Raw genomic sequence first — 25430 nt, 5'->3', positions numbered from 1 at the left:
CCACCTTCTGCTACGCTTCCCCCCCCCACACACACACACCCTTTCTCCCTCCCCCTTTGCTGCAGGCTAGCGATTCTTTGAAGCTGGGGTCCAGAGAATGGGAGTCCTACAATGGGTGATCCTTTCCACAGACACCCTTATAAGCGCAACCATACAGAAATGTGCCTGCTGGGTGAGCCACCCCACAACATGCACACACTCCCTTGCAAATAGCACCCCCTGCTGGGGGTCCAATGCAGACATACAAAGCAGGGAGTCCACTTTCTTCTTGGGACAGCCCCCTTCATTCTGAAGAGGGCATGGAACTGCCATTCTGGACACGGGCTTGGGCTTCTGCTCTGGCCTCCTGGCGCCATCACTCTCAGCACAAGGGGGCAGGAGCAGCAGAAATCCCTCCTCACACTCCAGCAGGGCTATAATCTTCCCCATGCCACAGAACAGGTGCCAGGGGACAATGCCAGCAGCACCAGTGACTCCCCCCAACACAAGCACCAGCACAGCTCGTGACTCAGTGCCAGCAGAGACTGGGCTTTGATCTGCTTGCCAGTCCCATTTCTTCCACCCGCCCGCTTCACTGTCTCTTTGCGCACCCTGTCCGGAGCACAGCCGACATGCTGCAACCTGCCACTTCCATACCTGAACCAGGTGCAAGCTAGGGAAGTGGTGCTTGCTGGGACATGAAGTCCTAATAGCCCTAGGTGCCAAGAGAGTGATTACCTGGACACATACCGCCCCCCTCTCTGCCAATCTTGGACCTGTTCCTTGACACGCTCAGCCACTTTGTACTTGCACACACTCTGTGTAGGCAGACAAATATCACAAGAGTCTTATCACTGCAGGAATTCTGTTCTCCACAGCTGAAGCCAGTCTGACACCTTCCCCACTTTTCTTCACCTTGTCCAGAATTGTGGTTAGGTATTATTCTTAATATTAAACCATTGAACATAACTTTACACAAGACTTTAAGAGTTCAAGCGCTTATACTTCTAGGCAATCATCCACATTCATTATTGCAATAAGTAAATTACACAGTTTATAAAGAGTTGCGCAAGGTATATATTCAAATAGCTAAGATTTCTTCTACCTTTCCAAAACGATCTCTTTGTGGCTGCCCAGAAGTGAATCAACAAAGCAAGCGAACGGAAAACAGCCAGAACTCAGGAGCCTCACTTCAGTTCTTGCTCCACAGCCATTCTTACTTATGGAATTGTCACCTCTTCCTGCCTCTCCCCAGCAGTGGATGCATGCATCATCTGGGACAAAGGCTGTGGACTTAGACACACTTTGCCTGGGAGTAAAGTCCTACTAAAGTGTAGAGTCCTAGCAAGTCATCTCCCCAAGTAAACATGAACAGGATCAGACCGTAAGGGAAGCTGGAGAAGTAGTTTAAAAGCATACCACCTACAGCTTTAGGAGATGAGAGATGTGAGAATGGGCATGCGTTGCCGGTAGCAGAGACAAGGAATAGAGAGGGAGAAAAATGTTGCAGAGACAGTGGGGTATCAGCAGCACTGGGGTTGGCAAGGCAAGAATGGCAGGAGATACTGGAGGTAAGGAACAGAGCCAGAATAATAGGGCAGTGGGGCTGTGAATCATGGGGCTAGGATCAAGCAGGCAAAGAGGTGGGTACTATGGTTTGGAGTGGAGCTATTACAGTCATAACAGGCAGGGATAGAAGTGACTTACCCACACGATAGGTCCCAGTCTCCAGTTCAGTCCTGGTGAGTTAGAGCCAGCGTGTTCTTCTTCCACTTGGCTGTGCCCAGGAAAAAATTCTCAGTGATGTTCCTCCAGAAGGACAAGAGGCGGCTGTGAGGAAGGAGGAGCATTTCTGTGCTCCCCCCGCACCTCTCAACTCCTGGGATCCTGGATTTTAATAACTCTAGGAAGTGGGAAAAGCACAACAGGGAACTCCGTTGAATGTTTCCCACAGGAAGGCTTACAAGTTCCTCTGGCTCCTGGAGCAGATAACCAGAGCCTGCCTCCCGGGAGACGTGCTGGGACGGCTTAACCCCTTCGCCACTCCCGTTGCTCCTCCCAGAATGAGGAAGCCTCTTCAAAGCTTGGCTGCCAGTGATGGCACCCCCACTCCCCTAACAAGGGGGATCCAGTGGATTATGCAGGAGAGGGGAGCAGACTGCGAGATAGTAGTGATGGAGAAAAGTGACCCACCACTTTCTGTGTTGGTGGTGGGGATGGATCAGCTGGATCATGATGGGGTGAGTCCCTATTGCTTTCATGGTGTGTTCATATGCATCTGCCCTAGCCCCAGGTACCTTCCTTTCTGCCTTCAGTCAATTTACAGATCCAGGAGAAAGGGGATCTTTTACCTGAGCTCGAAGAAGGAGAATGGGGAAGGGTTCAGTGTTGCTTTCTGATCCAGGAAGACGTAGAAGGCAACAGGACCCATTCCTTTGGAGCAGTTTGCATCTTGCTGGCTGCACCTTTGGACCCTCCCCAGCCAGGAGGAGGGCAGCACCTGCAGGGGGCCAGCAAAGGGGGAGCGCCTGGCAACAGAGCCTGAGAAGGCGGGATATCAGGTGCTGGTGGAGCCTGGAGCAGATCCGGCTGCTGGAGGAGGAGAGCTAAGAAAGACACCTTGACAGATGGATAGGGGGTTTGACTTAATTTGGCTCCCTTTCAAATCCGGTGCTTTCCATCAATGCTCACTCTGAACTTTCTACTCAGGCAAGTTGTTTTGAAAGAGTAGGGTGCAGCCAGCTTCTCACTTGGGCATCTGTCAGAAGCGGAGTCAGCTCCTTCAGAATGAAATCAAGTCCTGCCCTGCCTTCAAGGTTTGAACTCACTGATGCCATCAGGCCAAGATTTAGGTGCAGACATCCAGGGCCCCACTCAGCACAATGAGCAGGAGGGGCCCCAAACACAGCAGAGCTAACTTAACACATTTTGAAGTATATCAAGTAATAATCATGGCCAGTTAAATCAGAGGTCCACCTGGGGTTGTAATTGGCTGTCCTGATGGCCTGATGTCTCCTTCCTCTGACCCATTCCCTGACCACCACCAATTTGATTGTTTTCTGTCATTTGTGCAGCTCTCCCCCTTTCTAAAAGGTCAAAATACCTCTCTGAAGGTTTTCTTCCTGACAGTAAGAGCTTTAAGTTAGAATATACTGGTACTGTGGTACCTTGGCTCACGAATTTAATCCATTCCGGACTCTGGTCGTGACCTAAATTGGTCGTGCGCCAAGTTAAATTTCCCCAAAAGGTTCAATGTAAATAAGGTTAATTCATTCTGGAACCATTTTTTTAAATCAGAAAAATGTGAAGCAAAGTGACATAGAAAAAAGGTCATGGCCATCTCCCCCTCACCCCAAGCACAAGCATGGTCATCTCCCCACCCCCCCCAGCACAACCGAGATCGTGCCTGTCATCCCTGCATGATGGAGATCACGCCTGTCATCCCTGCACGTGTCCATCATCCCTGCACGCACCTGTCATCCTGGCACACTGGGGGGTTGGGGAACAGACGGGAGCGAACGTGGGCACACTGGGGGAGGGAGAGATGGGCGCGATCTCGGCCATCTCCCCACCCACCCCCAGCTCGATTGCGGCCATCTCCCCATTTGGGGGGGTGGGGAGATGGCCATGATCATGCTGGTTTGGTGGGTGGGGGGAATGGCCGAGATTGCACCTAACTTTCCTGCAGGAATGCACCCGTGATCATGCATGTCGTCCCTGCACAAACGCAACTGCGATCTTGGCCATCTCCTCACTCAGGGGGATGGGGAGATGGCTGTGATCTTGGTCACCACCCAATGCAGAGTTCGCAACCCATGTCAAAATTTTAATGAAATTTTTGTTCACGACCCGATTTGGTCGTGAACCAAGGTGTACGTGAGCTGAGGTACCACTGTATTTTGGCACCTCCCTTTCCTTGAACCTGGCCACTAAAGGAACATTCCACAAAAAATCTTGTTTGAAATTGAAATTGGCCCTTGAGCTCAAAGAGGTCTAATGCCCTAATCTAAAGTCAGCATCCTCTCAGAAGACCATTTGAACTGAGGTAGAGCACATTGCCATTTAAAAAGAAGTCCCCTTGTAAGACCATACAGCCCAAACGCTGAGATGACTGTGCTGCACCACTGCTCAGGAGCCTCAAGGTACCTCTGCAGCCTGCTTCAAAGGCTGCAGAATTTTAAAAAACCTCTAATCTTCATGAATATGAAATATCCCTTTTCTTTAAGGTCCATTGGCTTTCATACTGCTTTTCTGACTTGTGGGCCACACTTCATGCATATCACAGTTAGCCCAAGAGCCCAAACATTGTGGTCTGTAATCTTATGCCAACCAGTGCTGTTGCCTCCAGCACTTCCTCTAGGGAACAGTATTTTACTATTTCCCCTGGGAGTGCTACAGGCTGAGGGAACAACTATCCTTTTAAAAAAGCACCCCAACCATGAAGGCACATATGTTGCAGCAATATACAATGTCAAACATAATCCATTCATTTATTTTATTTTATTTGGACAACTTGTATGCCGCCCCATTTGCATAAGCCTCGGGGCGGCTTCCCATCCATAAATAAATATATTTCATACAGAATACATAAAATACTGGAGACATCCTGGCCACAAATCTAAAATCAATAAATAAAATCAGCAATTAAAATAGCGTTTAAATAAAAAGGTTTTGGCCTGGTGCCAAAAACCAAATAACCACGGTGCCAGGTGGACCTCTCTGGGGAGTGCGTTCCATAAGTTGGGCGCCACTGCAGAGAAAGCCCTCCTCCGAGTACTCACCCTCCTAATATCTTTCATGAAGGGCTCCTAGAGAAGGGCATCTGCCGCCGATCTCAAGGGGCGGGAGGGCACATATGGACGCAGGTGCTCCTTTAGGTAACCAGGTCCCAAGCCGTTAAGGGCTTTGTAGGTGATAACCAGCACCTTGAATTGGGCCCAGACTTCAATGGGGAGCCAGTGAAGCTGACGGAGGACTGGAGTCATGTGAGCACAACGCCCAGTCCCTGTCAACAACCTGGCAGCTCTATTTTGCACCATCTGAAGTATCCGGACCGTCTTCAAGGGCAGCCCCATGTAGAGCGCATTACAGAAGTCTAATCGGGAAGTAACCAATGCGTGTGTCACTGTCGTCAGGCAATTGTTCTCCAGGTAGGGACGCAGCTGATGGATAAGCCGAAACTGGAAGAAAGCGCTCCTCGCCACCGCTGTTACTTGAGCTTCCAACGATAGCTCTGGGTTGAGGAGCACTCCCAAGCTGTGGACCCTGTCCTTAAGAGGGAGTGCTACCATGTTCAGGACAAGGTCAATGTCCCCCACCCCAAAGCCCAAACCGCCTATCAACAGGACCTCCGTCTTATCTGGATTGAGCTTCAGTTTCATTCCATTCCGATACTACCCAACAGCCAATTTTGATTATCTTTATATATATATTGCATTATATTATATTTATAGTAATAATGTGAAAATAAAGTGTACAAAAAACATATGTATGCTATACTCACAGCATCCGTGCATGTGTGATCATGAAGTCTGAGCCATGGAAATTCAAAAAGAGGCTGAGTAGTTCACTGATCTCATATGCAAACCTATGTATGTGTATGCATGTTCAGACTTACCGTATCACATTCCTGTACAATAATACTTCTTACTAACATAAAAGGTCAATGCCTGCAAACAGGAATCTTCCAGAATGCTCTGATGGACCAGTATGAATCAGTGACATGCTATGAGGCAGCTTAATTTGTTGAGGAGGGATTGTCGCTCAGAAATTGAGCAGACACAGAAGGTCCTGGTTTCAGTCACTGGCATTTCCATGCAGGGCTCAGAAAGGCCCTTCAGCTGCCACCCAGAAGATCCATTGCCATGCTGTCCAGTAGGGTGGATAGTACTGAGCTAGAGAGAGCAATGGAGCCAGAGAGAGCAATCAGTATAATGCCACTTCCTATGTTCTTCATAGGATCATCTCCCCAGGAAAACTCAGTACAAGCTGACCTCTAGAAAACCTTTGTTCATAGGCACAGGAAACCAACTCCCTTTTTGGATTAACTTTAACAAAACAACAGCAGCAGCACACATGAAAATACCATCCATGACTGAATATATTTATACATTTTAGATTTGGGGTGATTTCTTGTTCTTATTCTCCTCTCCCCTCTGTTTGATTTTTCTGTGTGAGCAAGCTTGTATTAGCACATATCCTACCATGCTTGGAGAAATTAGGAAGTTTGGGGAAAGCACAGAATGACGGGGAACTTTCATGTCTAATGTTTTGGTTAACCCCCACTCCCCAACACACACCAGCCATACACAGTGGGAAAAGTTCTGTCTCCTCCACATGCCAGTGGGTTCCCCTCCCCCACTTCATGCCCAAATTTCCCAGACTTGTGCAAATGCCTCTTTTCATCCTACAGTCTTATTGTTAGGAACTGTTGCCCAAGCATGAGCGATTTCTGCCTCTCTCTCCTCCGCATCCTGTGAACATGCCAAACACAGCAGGAATGGTTCCCACGGCTCCAGGTCCCTGCAACATCAAGGAAGGGGACTGGAGGGGCATTACCCAAAGGGCAGGGGGGAGGATGTGCTGATAGAGATGAGAGAGCCCTGAGACTGATTAAGGGAGGGGGCTGTGATTATTCCCACTGCCAGCAGGTGCTGGTGGAAGGCGTTCCATGGGGATCAAGGCGCCTAGCAACACTCTCTGGAGCGCAAAGAGGGTAGAAGGAGATGGGTCCTGAAAAGCCAGCCAAGGTCTGGGGGAACCCACATTCTCTAGAGGAATAGGTCCCTGGTCACATTCTTTGGACCAGGAAATCTCTCCTACTCAAATACCAGAAAGAAAATATTAGCAGTTTTCAAATACCAGCTGAATCAAATACCAGAAAGAAAATATTAGCAGTTTTCATTCCTTACCTTCATATTAGCTTTGGTATACTAGTAAAGATGGCTTTGAAGGATGATCAAAATTGTCACTGGCAAAGTTAGAAGACTTCCAAACTTTGTCTCCACTGAGGCTAACCCATATCTATACTTTATGTTTTCTCAGTATCTCCAGACCAAAAAGTCCCTGGTAAGATTTTCTAGAGACTGCCTCCCCCCCCCCCCCCCCCCCACACTCTTTTGTCTGTAAAGTCTCTCTGAATCACCTCAAGACATCTACTGTTCTGTGCATCTGGCAGGGCTAGAGCTGGGGCCAGGTTCAATTCTTATTACATCACAGTGATATTCCAACTTTTTCCCCTTGCAGAGAACCCATGGTGGCTTACATGGTTCTTTTAGGTTCTCTTCCTCTCCATTTTGTCCTCACAACAACAATCCTGTGAGGTAGGTTAGGCTAAGAAGCAGTGACTGGCTCAAAGCCACCCAGTGACCTTCATGGTCAAGTGGGGATTAGAACCTGAATTTCTTGAGTCCTAGTCGAGCAGTCTTGGGTGCCACAGCTTCCCATTTCAAAAAGGTGGCTAAGCAAGCCTGATGCATGGAGTCATGATTATCCCCTCTTCCTATACCAGCTTGGTATGTTTGGGCTTCCTGAATAAAGTAGAGAGCAAAAGATTGTGTTCGTGACACTAGAAAGTGTCTGTGAGCATTCTTGAAAGAACAGGGAGAGATGCTGGAAGTAGATATGAGGTGGAGGAGGGAACTTAAAATTACATGGCAATTCACAAGGGAGAGAAAGTAAATCTCAGAGGGTAGGATTCTAGCCCTGGGGGTTCTAACTGTGGAATGCCAGGTATTCCTTCCCTCTCTCCTCCATGTCTGTGGGATTTGTCTGCTTTTTCATCTTCTCTGCTCTAAACTTACATAGAGGAGGTTGGAAACTCTCCTCTTCTCTGGCTTCCTTCATCCAACGATACTAAGCAGGGGTGGTGGAGCAGCATGTCTAGAAGGATGTTGAATCTGACTTGCAAATGGTTCCCAACTGATTTTGTGACCAAGGAAATAAGCCTTCCTTTCCCCCAGTTTTTTTTCTTCCAACCAGTTATAGCTGATTCTGAACCTCTGTGAGGCTTTTTCCAGGAAGGCGATATAAAAGGGGATGCCTTCTGGGATAGGATTCTCTGAATAAGAAAAAGCAGGGCTGATATTCCTGTGCTAGGCCGTAAATTGGCTGGGTACAGACTGAAACTCCACTACATCTTCAAGAGGATTCTTTGTGTACTTATTCATAACTTTAATTATAGGATTATAGTCCACATGTTTAAATCATATATACTTCTCAGTTGCCGACATGCATGCTAAGCAAATCCTGGGCTTGAGAGGAGGAACAAGAGACCCATGCCAGAGAATGACTGAGGCACTGTTTGCAAAATCTTCAGCAAACTGGATGGACAACACTTTCCAGACTTTCTGCCATGGTTTTCTTATAATTTGTCCCTTCCTTGGTATGATCCCTTATATACTCTGAACTGCCTCTGTCTCTTGTGTAGCATAATTTTAATGGGCTCATTTATTAAAAGAATCACCAGTCAAGACATCCATAGTAGTTCTCAACTGGGTGATGGACTCCTGCTCCCAGGACAGTCCTCAGGCTGGTGGCATCATCCAGGAAGACACTCTATTCTGCTCAGGTAGTCCATCCAGGCTGAACCTTGGATGACTACTGTTGGAGGCAGGGGTGACTGCCCTTCCTCTAGCACTTACATGTGGAGGTCCATGGTGCCTGCAGAGGTGAGAGGAGGGCCACTTGCAGCATGGAAAGTGATACAGGATCCCACAGCTGAAGCTGAAACCACATCCTCAATAGCCATGAGCGCACAAAAATAAGAAGAAGAATCTGGGATAGCTTTATATATAGTGAGGCTCCCCACATGGAGTTGCCATCTTACTCCCTGCTTCATTCAACTCAACTCTGCTCCCACTAACAATGACATAATCAGGAGAAGTGCCCAGTTACTTGGTCCACAGGCAGCTCTTCCATGGACCAGGGATAGTAAGTGCTTAGTTTGTTTGGATGTTTCTTCCATCCAGTCCACATAGGAAACAATGCTGGAGGACAGAACAACTGTCTGGGATCCCGGAAAGGGCTCACTCATCAAGCCGACCTGGCTCCAAGTTGTGTTTTTGGCTTCCAAATGGCAGAGCAAGGCTGCACCCTCTCCTACCTGGGAGAGGAAGAAAATATTTAAGTAATGCTACAGCTTTGGCCTACTGCAACATTGCATAGGGTGATTAATGGGAGGTGATTTAGAGAGGTACTCACAGCTGCAGCAGGTAGGTAGCTAGAGCTATTCCTTATGATGCAGTACATGGTTGAACTGATGCCAGGATGCTCTTTGATACAGTCTGAGGGTACTAGCACCTTGACTTCATATGCACTGAGGTTGGCCTGAACGTCACCTGTTAAAAGATGGGTAAGCCAGCAAACTGTTCCTGTCAAACTTGAACTGGAAGCCCCCCTCACTTCCCACTTCTGGGGAACAACCGCTACCAACTAAATATTGCTACATCACCCTGGACAAATCCCATCTGCCAGAATCCTGCCTCCCGTTCATGTATGCTTTAATTTGGTGCCTGTACCCATCACACTACACTATTTTATCCTAGAATGATTTGAATGAGGAATCATGCCAATTCCTTGCTTCCATCATCGCAATGACTAACCTAGAAGAGCATTTCATGTGTTTCTAAAATCCACTCTTTCCCCTGCCTAGCCTCCATTTCAGCATATTTGCACTGACATAAGGCAAAACTACATGTTAAATAGACAGTATTGCTGCCAATCCACAATTCATCCAGGTAACATTTAGTGTAGAAAGCCATGGGAGGTGACATTATTGATTTCAGCATTTTCATGACCTGCTTTATCGGTTAGTGTTTGCATGGAGGGCTGGTGAAATGTGTGTGACAATGGAATGCCACATGTCATTTAACTAAACATTGCCAGGGAGACCCAAAGGAGAGGTGTGTTGATGGGAGTGGTGTGTCTGCTGTGACAGATTTATGGAAATTAAGGCTATCAAAGGCTACTAGTAATTATGACTATATATTGCTTCTTACATCAGAAGAGGGATGTCTCTATATGCTAATACTGGAGAGCAAGAACAGGTATAGCAACCCATATTCTACTTGTGGGTTTCCCACAGACAGCTGGTTGGCTATTGTGTAATGGAATACTGGACTGGATTAGACTGATTCAACATGGTTCTTCTTATGTTCTTAGATGGAGTGGCCCATATCCAGAGAACCTTGGGAGTTGTAGTTCTGTAAGGCTTATTTTCAGGTGATGTCTTATTAATTCTTATGAAAGCCATAAGATTCTTGCCCTGAGAGTCCTCCACAATTCCTTTTCCGTACTTGACAAAATAGCACTTTCTTTTTGCACTTATCATGTCTGGGGGTCAAAATATTATTCCCATTAAATCTACCATTAAATCAAGTGTTAATTGAAGACTTACGAGACAGGAGTGGCAACACATGAGTGCATTAAGTACATCCGTTACAACTCATGACATATTGAATTATGAAATACGTCTGTTGGTTATCCAGTGCACACATTATTCGTGCATTGTGTCTGTACTCCAATTGGTCATTCAGCAATAAGTCTCAAGTTCATCTGTTTACCTAGGCATTTACCTCTCGTCCAAAGGCACCCGCTTGGGTATTTACAAATACTTAATTATAATTTATATTATCATTTATTTTAAGTATTCATGTCAATAATATTATTTATATTTAATTATATATTAGTATTATTTTATAATTCAATACATCCATTGTGTGTTGCAACGGACGTACTAAATGCATCTGTCTGGCTGACAGTCTTAACTGGAGCTTATTTTTGGGGTAGGGCTTACATTTCGAGCAACCTGAAAAATCATGCTAGGGCTTATTTTCTTATTTTTGGGGAAATAGAGTAGTAGCAATGATGAGAGAGTGATGGACAGGAACAATAGTAGTTCAAGTCAATGGAGATAAGAAGACAGACTCTCTGGGAAAGAGAGACACACTCAGGGTATCTTGGTTAAGGGTATTCCTTGTCATGCCACTGCCACACAAAGACACAGTTCCGCAGCATACCAGATTGCAGCATTTGTAGACCCATCACTCTGCAGCTATCCCAGGACTCCTTTGGGGAGAAGGTCATAGCAGTCACATGTTGGTCAAAGGTGATGGGTTTCTGGAGGAGCAGCAAAGCCATGTTGTAGCCTCTGGAGAGAGTGTACTGTGAGATTTTCTTGTAAGGGAAAATCCGAGCCACACGGACAGTCTGAACATGGCCCTTGGGATGCTTCAGTCCCACAAAGACAGTTGTGCTTTCTGGATCCCTGCAAATATGAATTGTGGGGAGCTGGGATGATTTTGTTCCGAGTTAGAAGAAAAGCAAAACAGATCCAAATAGGCCCCAGCTTTGCGGGTGGCGGGGAGGATGAGCAAAAGACTCAGAGAATGTCATAATTGTTATCCAAGGGGACAACTCCTTCAGTTTCTCTAATTATTTGTTCTATGGCAAACCTGTGGCTGGACAGTGTTAAAATTGTACAGGGGGAAGGACTCCTCTTAATCTGGGCCTTTTTCTTGCTTGTTTTGAGCCGTATAGATCTTTCATCAGTGTTCCTGAGCATGGACTGGCCCAGACAACTTGTCATTATCCCTAAATTCCTGTCTGTGAATTTGGAATGTATCCTTCAACATGTATTTAGTAATGCAGGAATGAGGAACTACTTTCAGCTTGATGGCCAAATTACATCTGGAGAAGTTCTCAGGGACAAAATTCAAACAGTGGGCAAGGCTAAAGGCAAAATAGGCAGGACCAAAATACCAGTCTGCTCTAGGTTAGTAACTAAAGTTACTTGATGTCAGTAACTAAACCTTGGGAAAGGCAGTTCAATCCTTCAGAAAGGGCAAAAAGCTGCACAGAAGCCAGGAAGCCACCAAATTATCAGTGGCCAGGAGAAAGTGGTGTGGCCATGTGGGCGCCCTGGAGGTTCCCCAAGTCTTCTATAAAGAGATTTGTTCTCATTGCTGGCCATTTGGCAGAAGGGAAAGAATGTATTGTTTAATAAACTGGAATTCTTAAGGGCACTAGCTCTGATTTCCTACCAGAACAAAAGGCCCTAGATAAGAAAATACAAATGCTACTGTTGCCATCCTGGGTTAAATCATCTAACTTAGCAGTTACAGTGATTAAGAGATACTGAGTCCCCCAGACATCCCCCCCCCCACCAGCCCCCATGGCACTGACTGAACTGGCCAGGACTTACGCCTCTCTAACACACTGCGCTGTAGTCAACACCCAATACTGGTTCAGGATTGAGCCCTCGCAGTTCTGATTCTCACATGTGGTAATGAGCACTTGCCAGGGCAAGGACAATTGTGCTGAGATCCATGCAAGTAGGGCTGGGGAGGGGAAAGAGGTCAGTCAGTGCATAGTGGGAAAGGTGTGAACCAAGAGGGAGCCCCATTTGTCTATTTGTACAAAGACAGATGTACAATCTCACACATGTAAGAATGGTCTGGAAGAGAGAATGCCAGACAGAATGCAGTGATCTGGAAGAAGGGGATCATGGTTCTGCTTCTCAATGGGAGAACTACTAAGCTGTCACTCACTCTTTGGTTCCTGCAGCAGTGTAAGGTTCTTTGCAGGGCCTGGCCATTCCCAAGGGACTGTGAGGTTGTAACGATGCCCTGTACCCTTTGTGCTTCTCTCCAGCCAAGGCAAGTAGTGGGACAGGCTGCTGAAGACATAGGGATGGGAGCAGGCTTCATCAAAACTGCTTAACACCCCCACCTGTAGCCAAGCCCCACTCTGGGGGTCAGGGCAGATCAATGGAGAGCCCACATCACCCTGGATAGGAATAAGAAGAAAGACAGAAAGATGGGGAGAGGGGAGAGAAAGAAAAGTAGGTATGGCGGAAACCAACTCTTTCAACAGCAGCCATTGGGCCTATTTTCTGTGGACTCATCTTGTGCCTGATGGAATATGGTAGGCTTTTAGAGGGTGTACTAGTGGCATAGTGTGCATGCATGTATAATATTCTGTGGCTGTTGTACAACTGCTTGAAATATGAATATCAGACAGAACATTATGTACTTGGACCCCTCCATCTTCACCACAGGAAGGGGAGAGGAGAAATGAAGGGGAAATTTACTTTTTAAATCTGTATCCAGCTGATATCAGCAGTGAGTCAAGCAGAGATAAACATGAGTCAAAATTATGTCCCACTCTAAAACCCCTTCTCACCTTGAAGACTCCTTCCTGGCCCATCTGATCCTTGATGCAGAAGATGCCATCAGATGGATATCCTCCAAACTGGTTGCAGCTGCTGATACTTATGCTGCCTAAGGGATGTCTCAGTAGAACAGAAGAGCCTCCTGGAGCAGCAAGTGAACATCAAAAATTCACACATACTGGCCCTCACACAAAGGGGCACAAATCCACTCCTTATGACTGAGATGGGCAACTTGTGGCTCTCCAGATGTTCTGACCTAGAACTCACAGTAGCCCTAGCCAGTACTTCCAATGAGGAGAAATTCTGTTGTAGGAGCACTGCTCACTGCTGTCATCAGGGGGTGTGCTGCAGGGGCACAAGAGGTGGTGTCAAGAGCCTGACAAAGCACTAAAAATAAGTAAATAGGCAGGTGAAGGCATGAGGGTCAAAGAGGAAGTGATCAAAAGGAAAGAGGTGACCAAGAAGAAGAGAAGGAATACCAGGATAGTATCCATGAGAAGGACTCTGCAGAACCAAATAATCTGAATTTAATTTGCAATAAGATGAATATTGGGCTGCGGGTAAGATGTATCATGACAGGATGGTGTAAATTGGTGTTCTGCAACAGAAGGGGGTTGGACCCAATGGCCTTCATGGCCCCTTCCGACTACTATTCTATGATTCCATCTATCTATGATATTGCATCATATATCTCTTCAGAGCTGAGTATTGCTGACGATCCAAAAAAGTTAAGTAGCTCCCTCTCAATTGAGTAAAGCACAGAAGGAAAACTAAGGCCCCGCCAGAGATGGGCTGAAAACTTTTATTCTCAAAGTCTCCATTCAGGAATCCTAATCACTGTCTCATGCTACATTGTTCCACAGAACTAAAGGTACTAGAAGAACCAACAAAGTCATTTTAATTCATCCCCTGCTCTAAAGACAACCTCTCTCTGCACTTAACTTGTGCAGTCCAGTTCAGTGTGCCAAAAGGCGAAAGCAAGTACACATCTTGAAGAGGAAGTGAATGCAAGCAGGTATCTGGTACTACTCACCCTTCTGCGCAGTCCAGCTTGGTAGCCAACAATTTCTGAAATCATTGATCATATCTGCCTTGTCAGAAAGACAAACCGGTGCAACATGGGGGCCAAATTCCAGTGGTTTCTCAAGCTGCAAAAGCCCCAGGTTGTGAAGGTCCTGGTGCTCAAGTGAATTTGGGTGTGTCAGAGCTTGGCGGATCTTCATAGAGTACATTGCCTTGGAAACATCTACCAGCCCAGCCTGCACAAGTGCCAAAGCCTTTGAATTTTTTCTGAAGTTGGAAGACATTAAGATTAAGTAAGTTAGCAGGATGTTAGCACCTTTCTTAGAAGGAGTAATGGATCTCACATTACATTTAAATCAGCATAAACTAATGTTTCAAATATATTGGATACCACAACATTTCTTCAATAGGGTTTTATCTAAATTGGCCAACTGCTGGACATGTAATAAAGCTAAGGTTTCTCTACTCACATTTTGGCAATGCCCAAAAGCTACTTCTTTTTGGGAGGAGGTAATAATTTGGATAAACTTTGTGATGGAAAGACCTTTAATATTTAGGAATACACACTTAGCTATATATCTGTCTCTTGGAACTTAATGTAAGGTTAACATAATCTTACATTAAGTTCCTGCCCTTTTGACAGTTCAAAAACTACTATTACAATATTGGAGGGATGAACAGCCCCCTTTAATAACACAATGGTTATCAAAAACTTGATTCTTTAGATATCAAAGACTCTGAAGACTTGATGACGCTTTTGATTTTTGAACATCAAGGCTTAATTTTAGGCTTAATCTATGAATGGATAAATATACAGTTAGCTGAGCCTCTTTTGTCAAAGTCTTTATATAACTATACTTAAGAGCTGTAGTGCATTTTGCTATAAATAAAATATTTACATGTACATAGTAGGGAAAATAAAAGGCAGAAGAAGAAAAGGAAGACCAAATAGGAGATGGACTGACTCAATAAAGAAAGCCACAGCCTTGACTTTAGAACAGCTAAGCAGGGATGTCATGGATATGACATTTTGAAGGGCTTTCATTCATAGGGTCACCATTAGTTGGAGATGACTTGATGACTTATACAACATATAGTATATATGTATACATTGTAATAAATTCACTTAAATTTAATGTAAGAAAATGGTAACATTCTATTTTTATTTGTTTTTTATTTTTGTTTTGATTTTTACAAATCACAATCAAGATTTAATTTAAAAAGTAGGTAAGCAGGATAATAACGTGTTGCATTGCTGCAGCAATCACACCAAATATTGTAGAAACTGGCTTCAGCACACTATTCAAGACACTTTTGTCTGGCCCTCTGTGTCCAAAAAGGTCCCTAAAAGCAGCTTACATCAAGTGCAATCAAATAATATGTGATTTTTCACCACCATAATACCTGTCATCAAAAATATTATTGCACAGATTCCTTAAATATTTAGTGCCCCTTCCTTCTGGAAATGCAAAATTCCTTTAAGTTCTCACTACCTGAGGGAGCATGAAACACAAATTACACAGAACCCCCTTCCTAGTGCTGAAACACAAAGCATCTATGAGGCTGCTTCCTTAAAACCTCGATAGCTGAAACACACACACACAAAGCCTAGATTAAAATTGGAAGTCCCTGTACATACACACATATGCATATATAAAATCTATCACCTCCAAAACAGCAGGATGCATTCTTTTGGCTACTGGAAAACACTTGATACTGCCTTCTAGCATCCCTTTGCTCAGCCAGGGCCAAACGAAGTATGATGCTAAATGCATTGCTTGCAGCTTCATTTAATGATGATGATTACTATGATACAGTAGTTATAGGGGGCACAATAATTATTGGGCTAGCGGCAGTACAATGACCATTGCTTTTGAGTTTAAATAAAGGCAAGAAACAGAGCCAGAAAACATATGCTTAAAGTCAAGCCCAGTCTGAGGTTATAGTAATATATTATTGCTCACATATTGGCTGCAAGGGCTGCAGGGCCTTCTCACTCCATTTGGCAGAGAGTGATGAAGACTTCCAAAATAAAGGAGACTGTATTTCTTAAGGAGCATGTAAACACAATAGTATGCCCCAGCATTACATCTGAGTAGTGCAGACAGACAAAAATTGAATTTAAATCACACCACAACCCATTGTGTATTGTTAGCCATGATGGGTTGTTGTGTGGTGCACACATGGACTATTATCTACACAGTGGCTTGAGGGCAACAAGCACCCTAACAACTCATGAGTTGTTGTACCTGCAATGCATCGTTGTGCCATTTGAATGTGTGCAATCATCCCCTTTATGAATACTGGAAACTTGTTACTGAGCCAGTTGGGAGGAGCAGCTAAAAACACATCCTAATCTTGTTAAGTTTGCCTGGGCACCTGCCAGTGCCAGCCAGTCCACAAATAGCAATGCACCTCTTGAAGGGTAGCTGGCATTCTCCACACCATCATAAACCATTTTTGGCTTGCCATGGGCTTTTGTTCCTTAGGATGACCAAAGGGAAGGGGAGATAGCAAAAAAATGCACAGTAAGCCTATGTCAAGGGCATAATGGGTTACTTGGCTAACAACCAACCCACCATGGCTTATTGACAGGGTAGGTTAGCATAACATTTGAATGCTCTAAAGTCATCCAGTCGACTTTGTGGCCAAGTGAGAACTAGAAAAAAAAGCCAATAAATGTGTAAAGTGAAAAACTGGATGATGCAGCAACAAGGCAAGTATGCTACCATTTCTCCTAAGGTCTGAAATATGGTTTAAGGCTTATGAGACTTTGCCCCACAATTATGAGGGCTAGAAACACAGTTGAACATATTCATAGATGTGTTGTGATTCTAGACTAATTGGTTCTGTACACTGACTAGGCCCATTTTGTATTATTCCAGGTCCTCAAAAGCCCTGGTGTGCCTGCAGTTTTTTCTGCATAATCCTTTGAATTCTTTGCATATTGAGAAACAAAGACAGGAAGCAAGAAAGTAAGACACAGCAAACAAGCCAAGTAGGGCTCTGAAAGCATCGTACTTTGAAGCAAGAAAGCAGATTCCAGACATCATCATCAAAGGACCAAGTGTTATTTCAAGGCATTAAGACAATACAAACCGTCACAAACTGGGTGAGAACTGAGGAATGGGGCACTCACATAAGGTTGGCACAGTTGGCTGTGGTTAAAATCCACCAGGGGTTGAGAATGGAGCCCGCACAGAAATGTTGGATGGACAGTTTGAGAGATACAATCCAGGGAAATTCACCCATTTCCGCTTCAGAACAGCTTGGGCATTTGGGCAAAAAATCAGGCCTCAGGCCACATCCTGAAAAACCAAAGCATTAGAAATTGATTTATTGCCTTCAGACCTCAGTTTTGCTCAGAAGTCTGAAGTGGGATTATACAGTACTGTCCATTTCATCCCAGACTGATGGCAGCAAAGAGCAGGGAGGAATTGGTGAGGGTTGTTGAGAATAAAATGGAAAGCAGAATCATCTAATCCACCTTGTATTCCTTGCAGCAAATAAGGTAGAAAATAAATATAACAAATAAAATTGGTGATATGTGAGTGCACAGATTTTGGTGGGAACAGGTAAATAGGTTTCAGTCACATTACTCACCAATTCTGTGATCCATCAGAACTGCCATCTTAAGTTGATAGGTATGAGTGCTACTATTCCATGCCAGTCCAATCTCACACTGTTTCAGTGTCACTCGTACAGCATGTTGCAAGCTGGGAATCATGGAAGTGGTTACACTGGGTGGGGGAACCAATGCTAGAGAAGGGCCAAGAAATAGGCTTTCTTCACGTTTGTGTCTGGACAACTGTTTCCCAGCTACAATTAAATGAACAGGTGTACCTTGATTGACATCAGTTTTAGCTGTGGGTGATGGGAGCTCTGTAGGAGGCACTATTATGGAGTCTGGAGATGGCAAGGGCCTTGGAGTAGCAGGTAATATTATCACATGTGGTTGTGTGTCTGCTGGTACAGTTTGGGGTGAGCGACCTGTTGTGGAAGAGACTACAGATGATGGGTACTGTGTTGTTGCAGATATTACAATTTTTGTGGGCATTACAGAAGATTGCAGTTTAAGTGTAGAAGAGATTACAGTAGATGTTTTTCTGGTTGTTGAGTCTCCAGTATTTACAGGTGTCACATGCAGTGAGGGTTGTGAAAAGGAGTGGCTGGTTGAGGGTACTACAGGTGTGAATTGAGAATTTGATGAAGGTACTAGAATAATTACGTGATTAGTTGGTGGGGAAGGCTCTACTACTTTTGATGCAAGTGTAGAGTGATCTGCAATTATAGATACTACATGCAGTGATTCTGTAGATGTGGGTGATGAGGGGATGGTCATCATGGTTGTTTCAAATGGTGGCAATTTGATTGCCATGGCTGTTTCCAATGTTTTGGTTGTCATGGTTTCTTCTAATGGTGCTGCACTCATTGTTTGAGGTACTTCAACTATTTGTTCTACAAAAGGTAGCATTACAGGCACTTTTAGGGTTGCTGAGGAAGGCTGGACGGTTGATGTGATGAACTGTCCTGCTGGAAATGTTACAGGCTGTTGAGGTGTTGAAGGCAATTCTTTCACTGTTTCAGACGTGACAGGCAATGGTGATATGACAGATGGTTCTCCTTTATTAGAGTCATTACTGACTGCTCCTTCTCGCCACAGCCAGGTCAGATGGGGTAGAAGCTGGGCAGCCAGAACAGGAGCTGCACAATCATGCAAGCTCTGGCTCACAATGCCCACTGCCTCCCAGAGCCCACTGGCTGGATCATGGCAGATCACAGGACTGCCTACAGGCACCTGCAACAGAAGAGGGAAGAGGGCATGAGCATCAGATACGACATGAAACAGCATATGCAGATCCTAAAAGGTGTCATGTTATGTATCTTTTGCTGATGGGTCAGCTGCTTCTCTGAGGTGTTTCACTGATGTATCTCTGTTGATGGTGCTGGTGGTGTCTCTTGTATTCTGTCAGTGTAACAAGCCTTCTACCATTGCCCCCTCAGCCAGTGGATCTTGAGTACAGGATTGCTCTGTTAGCCAATTCAAAGTATTTCTGAACCAGTTTCAAAAGAGAAAAGTAATAATTCAGAACATAGGAACTCAGGAAGCTACCTTACAATGAGTCAGACCCTTCATTCAGCCACCCCAGTTTTGTCAACACTGACTGGCAGCCACTCTCCAAGCAGGAAGTTTTCCTACTCTGGGAAAGCTGGAGTTCAAGCCTGAAACTTCTGCATGCAGAACATGTGCTCTGTCACTGAGCTATGGCTTCTCCAGAGTACCCCCATGGCTGGGAAAATAAAAACAATGCTGGAAATAGACCAAGAGGACATTTGCCACTTGAAACAATAATTGTCATGTTCTTGGTGCCATAAGTGGGGTTTTCTCATGAAAATTTCAGGGAGTTCTTGGCTCTGAACACTAGAGGAAATGTAACAGTGAAGATACTGCACGGGACTTCATCATATTGGAAAGCAGAAGAGTACGTTTCCAGCCTCAATCCTGACCATGAATTCATTCATATGGATTACCCTGCAATCTTTGTCGTCAGATGTCTCTTTTCCAACACACAAGGTCTGTTCTTCTGTTGTGCCAGACCAATGTGTAGCACATTCTGATGTCCTCAAAGCATTCACAACAATCTCCTTCAACAACCATCTCTTGGGTCCTGTGGAGACAGAAGACCTTCGGCTACAAAGCCTGTTAGCATAGCCCAGGAGATCCTTAACAATAATCTCTGCTCTCGGTCTATAACCAGGACACTGTGCATGCTATGTGTAAACAACATTTTTAATAAATCTGAATTCTTAAACAGATTCTGAAAGCCTACTGAACCTCCTTCAAGATTTTGAGCTTTCATCTAAGAAAAACCCAATATTCAAAAACATTTCTGTATCTGAAAGAATTATAAACGATCAACTGACAAATTAATCCTGATGCTCTTGGGATTCTAAACTGTGTGTCAAACTACTTGCGATGCATGTAGAACAGTTCACACAGATGTGCTGGAGACACCCAAACCTATCTATAGCTTGCTATTGTTCTGTCACTTACAAACTTATCCATACACTGGCTTCAACCCCTGGCTTAATAACCACTTTCCCCATAAAAGTGATCCCTTAAATTTTGATGGAACATCTATGAACTCACCACGATGGCCTCGTTCGTAAATCCTACATTCTTCCTGTGTGTCATAGGGTTTGGATTCCCGGGGGACGCAAACTGGCCATATGTCTTTCTTTCTTAGATCAAGTGGTTCACCAAGCATAATGAGTCCCAGGTCATTATTAGGCATTGTGTCCCAGGAACTGAAACCCCGGTGTGACAGGAACTGGCTCACTGTCTTGGTGGAGACATGCCCATGCAACCCGGTCAATTCTATATGGCTTGGCTTCCTGCAAGACAAACATGGTAGCTTTTTAAACTCAACTAAGGGAATCCACTGTTTTCCTGAAATGTGGTCCTTACTACAGCTTGCAAAGTAGTGGTATGCAATGTCATGTCTGTGGGCATCAGTGTGCCTCTAGACACTTTGTTTGGTGCCCACTAAGACATGCTGCTTCTCCCTATTTTGCATTACATAATATTTTTCAGTTACTGGGATTACTTCAAAGAAAGGTGGGAGCCTCTAGCTGCTACCATCCTTATTCCCCATGAATACCTCTGGACAGGTTGCCTGTTTGTGAGTAGCTGTTCTGGTGCATAGTAACCATTTTATGTTTGTACCAAGGACACTTTCTCAGATGTTCAAATCTGCCCACAGACCCAGAAGGATTACCTACATCTGCTATAAGAGATTCCATTGTAGAACCAACAATTCCAGGGCCAGAGTTAACAACCCTATCAGGAGAAAAACAGTTCCAGTCTTGCACATTACTCACATCAGCAGGAAGCAGTTGGCTGCTGTCAGGATCCACCAGCTGCTTAGCACAACACCTAGGCACCTCTTGCCATTGCCAAACACATTCACTAACCATGGTGCTTCCAAGGTGTAATTCTGTTGTGGAGACACATTGTGGGCTTTCTCCCACTTGGGCTGCACATAATGAAGGCCACAGACTGTAGGGAAATAGTAGAACACTGTAGGATCCATCCACCCAAGCATCCTATTTGTGGTAAATACAGACTCCAATAAGAAATTGAGTATTAGATATAAAGCTGGGAAGAACCAAATTGATAAAAGGCTGTTCAGGGGCTCACCAGTATTCCAGGAAGGTTCAGATGCAGCACTGAGTTCCAAACAATAGTTAATTGTTATGGGCTAATCTCATGCACTTGTGTCATGTACTATATAACCCAAATATATAACCTCACCCCAAAGAGTATCTGAATTGTATAGAAACTCTTCTCCAGCCCTTCCTTCTTTCCAGAACCGGAGTTCATAAGTGTCCTGGCTATGGACATTTTTGCTTACAGCTGGAGGAGGTAGACAACAGCAGCTGGAAGACAGTGCAAAGCTGGAAGAGAAGATCCATCCTTCTTCTCTGTGGCAGAGGGAGGTCAGTGAGCCATAAATGAGCATCATAGGAAGGCTGAGATGAAACAGGGCAATCCACAGATCCTGCTGGGAGTCAAGTCAGCACTTGAGAAATCTGGAATGGAACCTTGAAGCACACAAAAGACTCATCTGTGACCTCAGCTTCATAGAGCTCTAGTTGCTTAACATGGAATCCCTTAGTTTGCTTCGGTCATCTCTTTTGGCGATTTATGGTCCTTTGGTTCCGCTTCTTCATGCACTTTTGTTCCAAAATACACCTAATCCCAGCACATTATCCTCAGCCTCTCCACTCCCCTCTCCACTATGTATGTATGTATGTATGTATGTATGTAAAACTAGTGCAATAATGGATGTTGCAGTATTTTAAAAGCAGGGAGGCTAATTGTGTTTTAAGGTGTTGCTATACTTAAGGGGCATTTTCAAATATAAGCTATGGATTGTCTGGCAACTTATTAATGTATGAATACAGTATTATCAAATTAGCATATCTGCACCTGCTTATGTTCACTGATGGCACTTCCTACCCCAGAGTCTATGTAGGTGTATTTATTCAGGGTATACACATTCTTTATTGTGACAGCAGAAGTGTGACATACTGTTCTTCTCAGTAGAATTTTACTTTTTTTCTAAGATATTCCACAAAAAATCCCTGATATTTGTGCCAAAGGGTCAAAACTTAATTGTTATGATATAACAAGAGTTATGAGTTCCTTAAGGAGCTAGTAAGAATTCCAAAAGATTTTCTGGACTCCAACATTTAAAAAGTTGAGGAATTTGGCACATTAAAAATTCAACTTGAGTCTTTCTGTATGGTTAAACATACACATAGCCATAAAAATATATGTGAACACAGTCTCAAGTTGAAGTTATCCAGTTTTAAGGTGTTGATATTTATTGTAATTATAAATATCTGATTTTGCCACTGCAACTCATGCTGTAGTCACATCTGGTTTGGATTATTTCAACACACTCTACATGGGGATGCCTCTGAAGAGTGTTTGGAAACTCCAGCTGGTTCAGAAAACTATTGCCAGACTGCTGACTGGGACTGGGACTGGTTATACGGTGCACAGAACTACTTTGCCAAAACCACTTCACTGGCTCCCAGTCTGTTTCCAGGCATAATTCAAAGTGTAGGTTATGACCTAACAAGCACTATATGGCTTGCCTCCAGACTATCTGGAAGAACATATTCTCCCTTTGAGCCTGCCATAGCTCAAGCGGTGCCCTTCTCTTGGTCCAACTTCCTTCACAAGATGCACTTGGGAGAACCCAGGAGCCTTGCCCTGAAGCTGCTCTGAAACTCTGCCCTAGAAGGCCAGGTTTGTGCTCTTCGTCAAGGTTTTGGAGGCAGACAAATCACTTTTGTATTCCAGAAGGCCTTTAGGAATAGCCTGGACCTGTGAGAGTGTATTGGAATCATTCAGTCATCTATACTGTTTTTTTCTTGTCTTAATTTGTATGCTATATATTTATAACTTTTGTACATTTCTATTAACGTTTTAACTGTGTAAGTTCTTAATGCTGTAAGCTGCCTTGAGCCCAATTTTTAAAAAAGCCCTGGGAAAGTGGGTCCACAGAGAAACGGCCACTCAAAATAGTTTGTAAAGAATGGTTTCAGTTTACTAAATCTAGAAGCTACCCAAAATTGCAAATTCCCGCTCTTACATCCAACAATTGCGGAGATGCATCCTGACACCTTTAAAAATATTTTTTTCCACCCACTCTGAGGAAAGCACCGGCATTGTTTGTCCATACTTCTGGTACGTACGAGCTGGGCAAGCGGGAGGAAGTCAGGCTTCCGCTCACCCTAACTTGAGGCTACGGCCCTCCCCTACTCAAAATGGCACCGACATGGGAGGGCTTAGCGTCACTCTCAACATGGAGTCGACGCCACAAAAGGGCTTCCCCGGCGAGGTATCACGACCTGCCCTTCCCAAAATGGCAAAGCCCTGGACGAGAACCCTCCTCTAAGATGCAGCTATTGGATCGTTTGCTAAAACTCCTTTTAAAAATGGCATCAACTTGTCGGAACGGCTCTTCTGGTCACGGCGCCTCCGTGCCACACTCTAGATGGCGGCGAAACGGCTTAACAGGGTAGTTTGTAGCCTTTCTTTCTTCCCATGCAGATTAAGAAGTACCGCCCGAAGGCGCCATTCTGTGCATGCTTCGACAGAAAAATAAATTCTACCATTCCTAGCATCCTCGGCTGGGGCTGGGGGAATGTTAGGAATTGTAAGATCCCCTCCGCATCTAAGCCCTCAGGGCGAAATCATGTGCAAGTTTAAACAGGTAAAAAAGGACCTACTACACCCACTTTGCTGGGGCATGCCGGGAATTGTAGCCCCCTTTCCCCCCTTTTTAACTTGCACAGGATCGCACTTTTAGTCTCCTTAAGGTCGCTTAAACTCGAGCAATGGTGCTTTCAGCGTGGACAGAATGATGTATGGACTTTGGTCTAATCTAGTTACACAGTGTCTATTTCCTTAATGCAAGCCTAGAGAAAAAGTAAGCGTGAGAAAAGAAGCCAAGCAAGCTGTGCCCATAGGGAATATTTTCCAAAAAGTTACGCTGCGAGAAACAGGAACCAGAAGTTTCTGACATGGTACTTTAGAAAACGCATATCCGAGTGTGGTTGTGTTTTGTTTTTTTGTTTTAATCCCCGAACAGCAGCTAGAGATTTAAGTGGTACGGAAGGGGTGTGTAGAACGAAGCGAGAGTAGACGTGGAGAAGCGATGTCATTCACATTGGGATTTCAACTAAAGGGTTGCATTCCTCCGCTGCTTAAGTCTCACGAGTTTACCCTGCGACTCTCCAGACGTTGTTACGTTTTGGTGGGGCAGGGGAAGCAGAGCATGGGAGCGAGGACTGTGAAGAGATTACTTCTGTGTCACAATTATTCAGGGATTTCCAAAAGAGCCCAAAAGGAGCGCGCAGAGAAGTTAATACTAGTATGCCTCCCTCAGTACCATGCCCCCTCCCAAATCCACTTTGTTTACTTTGTTGGACTAGAATGCAAAATCCGAAGGTGGGCAGTACCACCCAAAATGTGCAAGCTTTCAGGTTCTCCAGCAGACACAGTTAAGATTTTTATTTATTATTTACTAGATTTGTTTGAAAGCTGCCTATTAGCATCGCACTCCCTGGGTGGCCATTACAAGTTGTGGAATTGTTATTTGTCTCTGGTGACAGGCATGTCCAGCTATGGAATTAGGCTTCTTTTCCTTCATGGACCAACACAGCCATCCTTTCTACTTTATGTTCAGCTCATAGGTATGCTGCACCCCTTACAGCACAGTTCTATACATGTGTACAGAAGTAAGTTCTATTGGGTTCAATGGGACTTACTTCCAAGTAGATGGATACAAGATTGCAGTCATAATGGGTTTATGTGTTTTAGGTTATTTAATCAACCTAAAGATGATGGAGCTGTTTCTCCAGGAAGGTCCTAAGAAGTGAGAACTATTAGAAAGCCCCAATTCCCCTCAGAACTGTTCTTCCTGCCAACAGAGGACCATGGAAAAAGCAAACAGAGTCACCTTCTGTGATTATAATGGGAATATCTATAAACAGGTGATTTCTCTATGCTGTGCCACTCTTGCATTCTGATCCTATACATGCCTATTTTGAAATAAGTCCATGTATAGTGGAAAAAGCAGAATTTGTCTCTCAAAATTGCTTTGCAATGAACCATGCTATACACTAGTTCTCCAGAAGGTGTCACAAAAGTAAACCCCATGTAGACTAGATTGCCATT

General features: G+C 44.5%; 2 protein-coding genes across 3 annotated transcripts in view; both read right to left on the bottom strand.

Annotated features, from left to right (window-relative positions):
* The window catches only part of LOC123029941 (semaphorin-3F-like), a 29668-nt gene extending 27694 nt beyond the window's left edge, over positions 1-1974 (bottom strand). For both annotated transcript variants that reach the window (XM_044443395.1, XM_044443396.1), the window contains exon 1: positions 1687-1974. The gene's annotated coding sequence lies outside the window, so the exon portion shown is untranslated. The remainder of the gene's footprint in view (positions 1-1686) is intronic.
* Positions 1975-8340: 6366 nt separating this feature from the next.
* Positions 8341-23500, bottom strand: LOC123029954. The gene is made up of 14 exons (XM_044443420.1): positions 23431-23500; positions 21589-21735; positions 21056-21233; positions 20325-20569; positions 19706-19842; positions 17777-18971; positions 17313-17481; positions 14184-14440; positions 13162-13292; positions 12528-12765; positions 12182-12317; positions 10998-11245; positions 9181-9317; positions 8341-9082 (listed from the first exon to the last, which is right to left on the bottom strand). Exons 2-14 carry the CDS (start codon positions 21647-21649, stop codon positions 8819-8821), a joined length of 3396 nt encoding a protein of 1131 aa, XP_044299355.1. The 5' UTR covers positions 21650-21735; positions 23431-23500; the 3' UTR covers positions 8341-8818.
* Between the last annotated feature and the right edge of the window lie 1930 nt (positions 23501-25430).

This window comes from Varanus komodoensis, unplaced genomic scaffold (genome assembly GCF_004798865.1).
Source record: "Varanus komodoensis strain SLA01 unplaced genomic scaffold, ASM479886v1 scaffold42, whole genome shotgun sequence".
In the NCBI taxonomy this organism is placed as follows: domain Eukaryota; kingdom Metazoa; phylum Chordata; class Lepidosauria; order Squamata; family Varanidae; genus Varanus; species Varanus komodoensis.
The sequence above is the reverse complement of the archived record's forward strand: the minus strand, read 5'-3'. Positions and strand labels throughout refer to the sequence as shown.

Coding starts and splice junctions, on each gene's coding strand:
- LOC123029954 (XM_044443420.1), bottom strand. CDS start 21,649: ATGGATCTTCTCTTCCAGCTTTGCACTGTCTTCCAGCTGCTGTTGTCT. Junction 14,441..17,312: donor GCCAACTGTGCCAACCTTAT/GTGAGTGCCCCA, acceptor TTCCAACTTCAG/AAAAAATTCAAAGGCTTTGG. Junction 9,318..10,997: donor TCTACAAATGCTGCAATCTG/GTATGCTGCGGA, acceptor ATCTTTTAACAG/GTGACGTTCAGGCCAACCTC.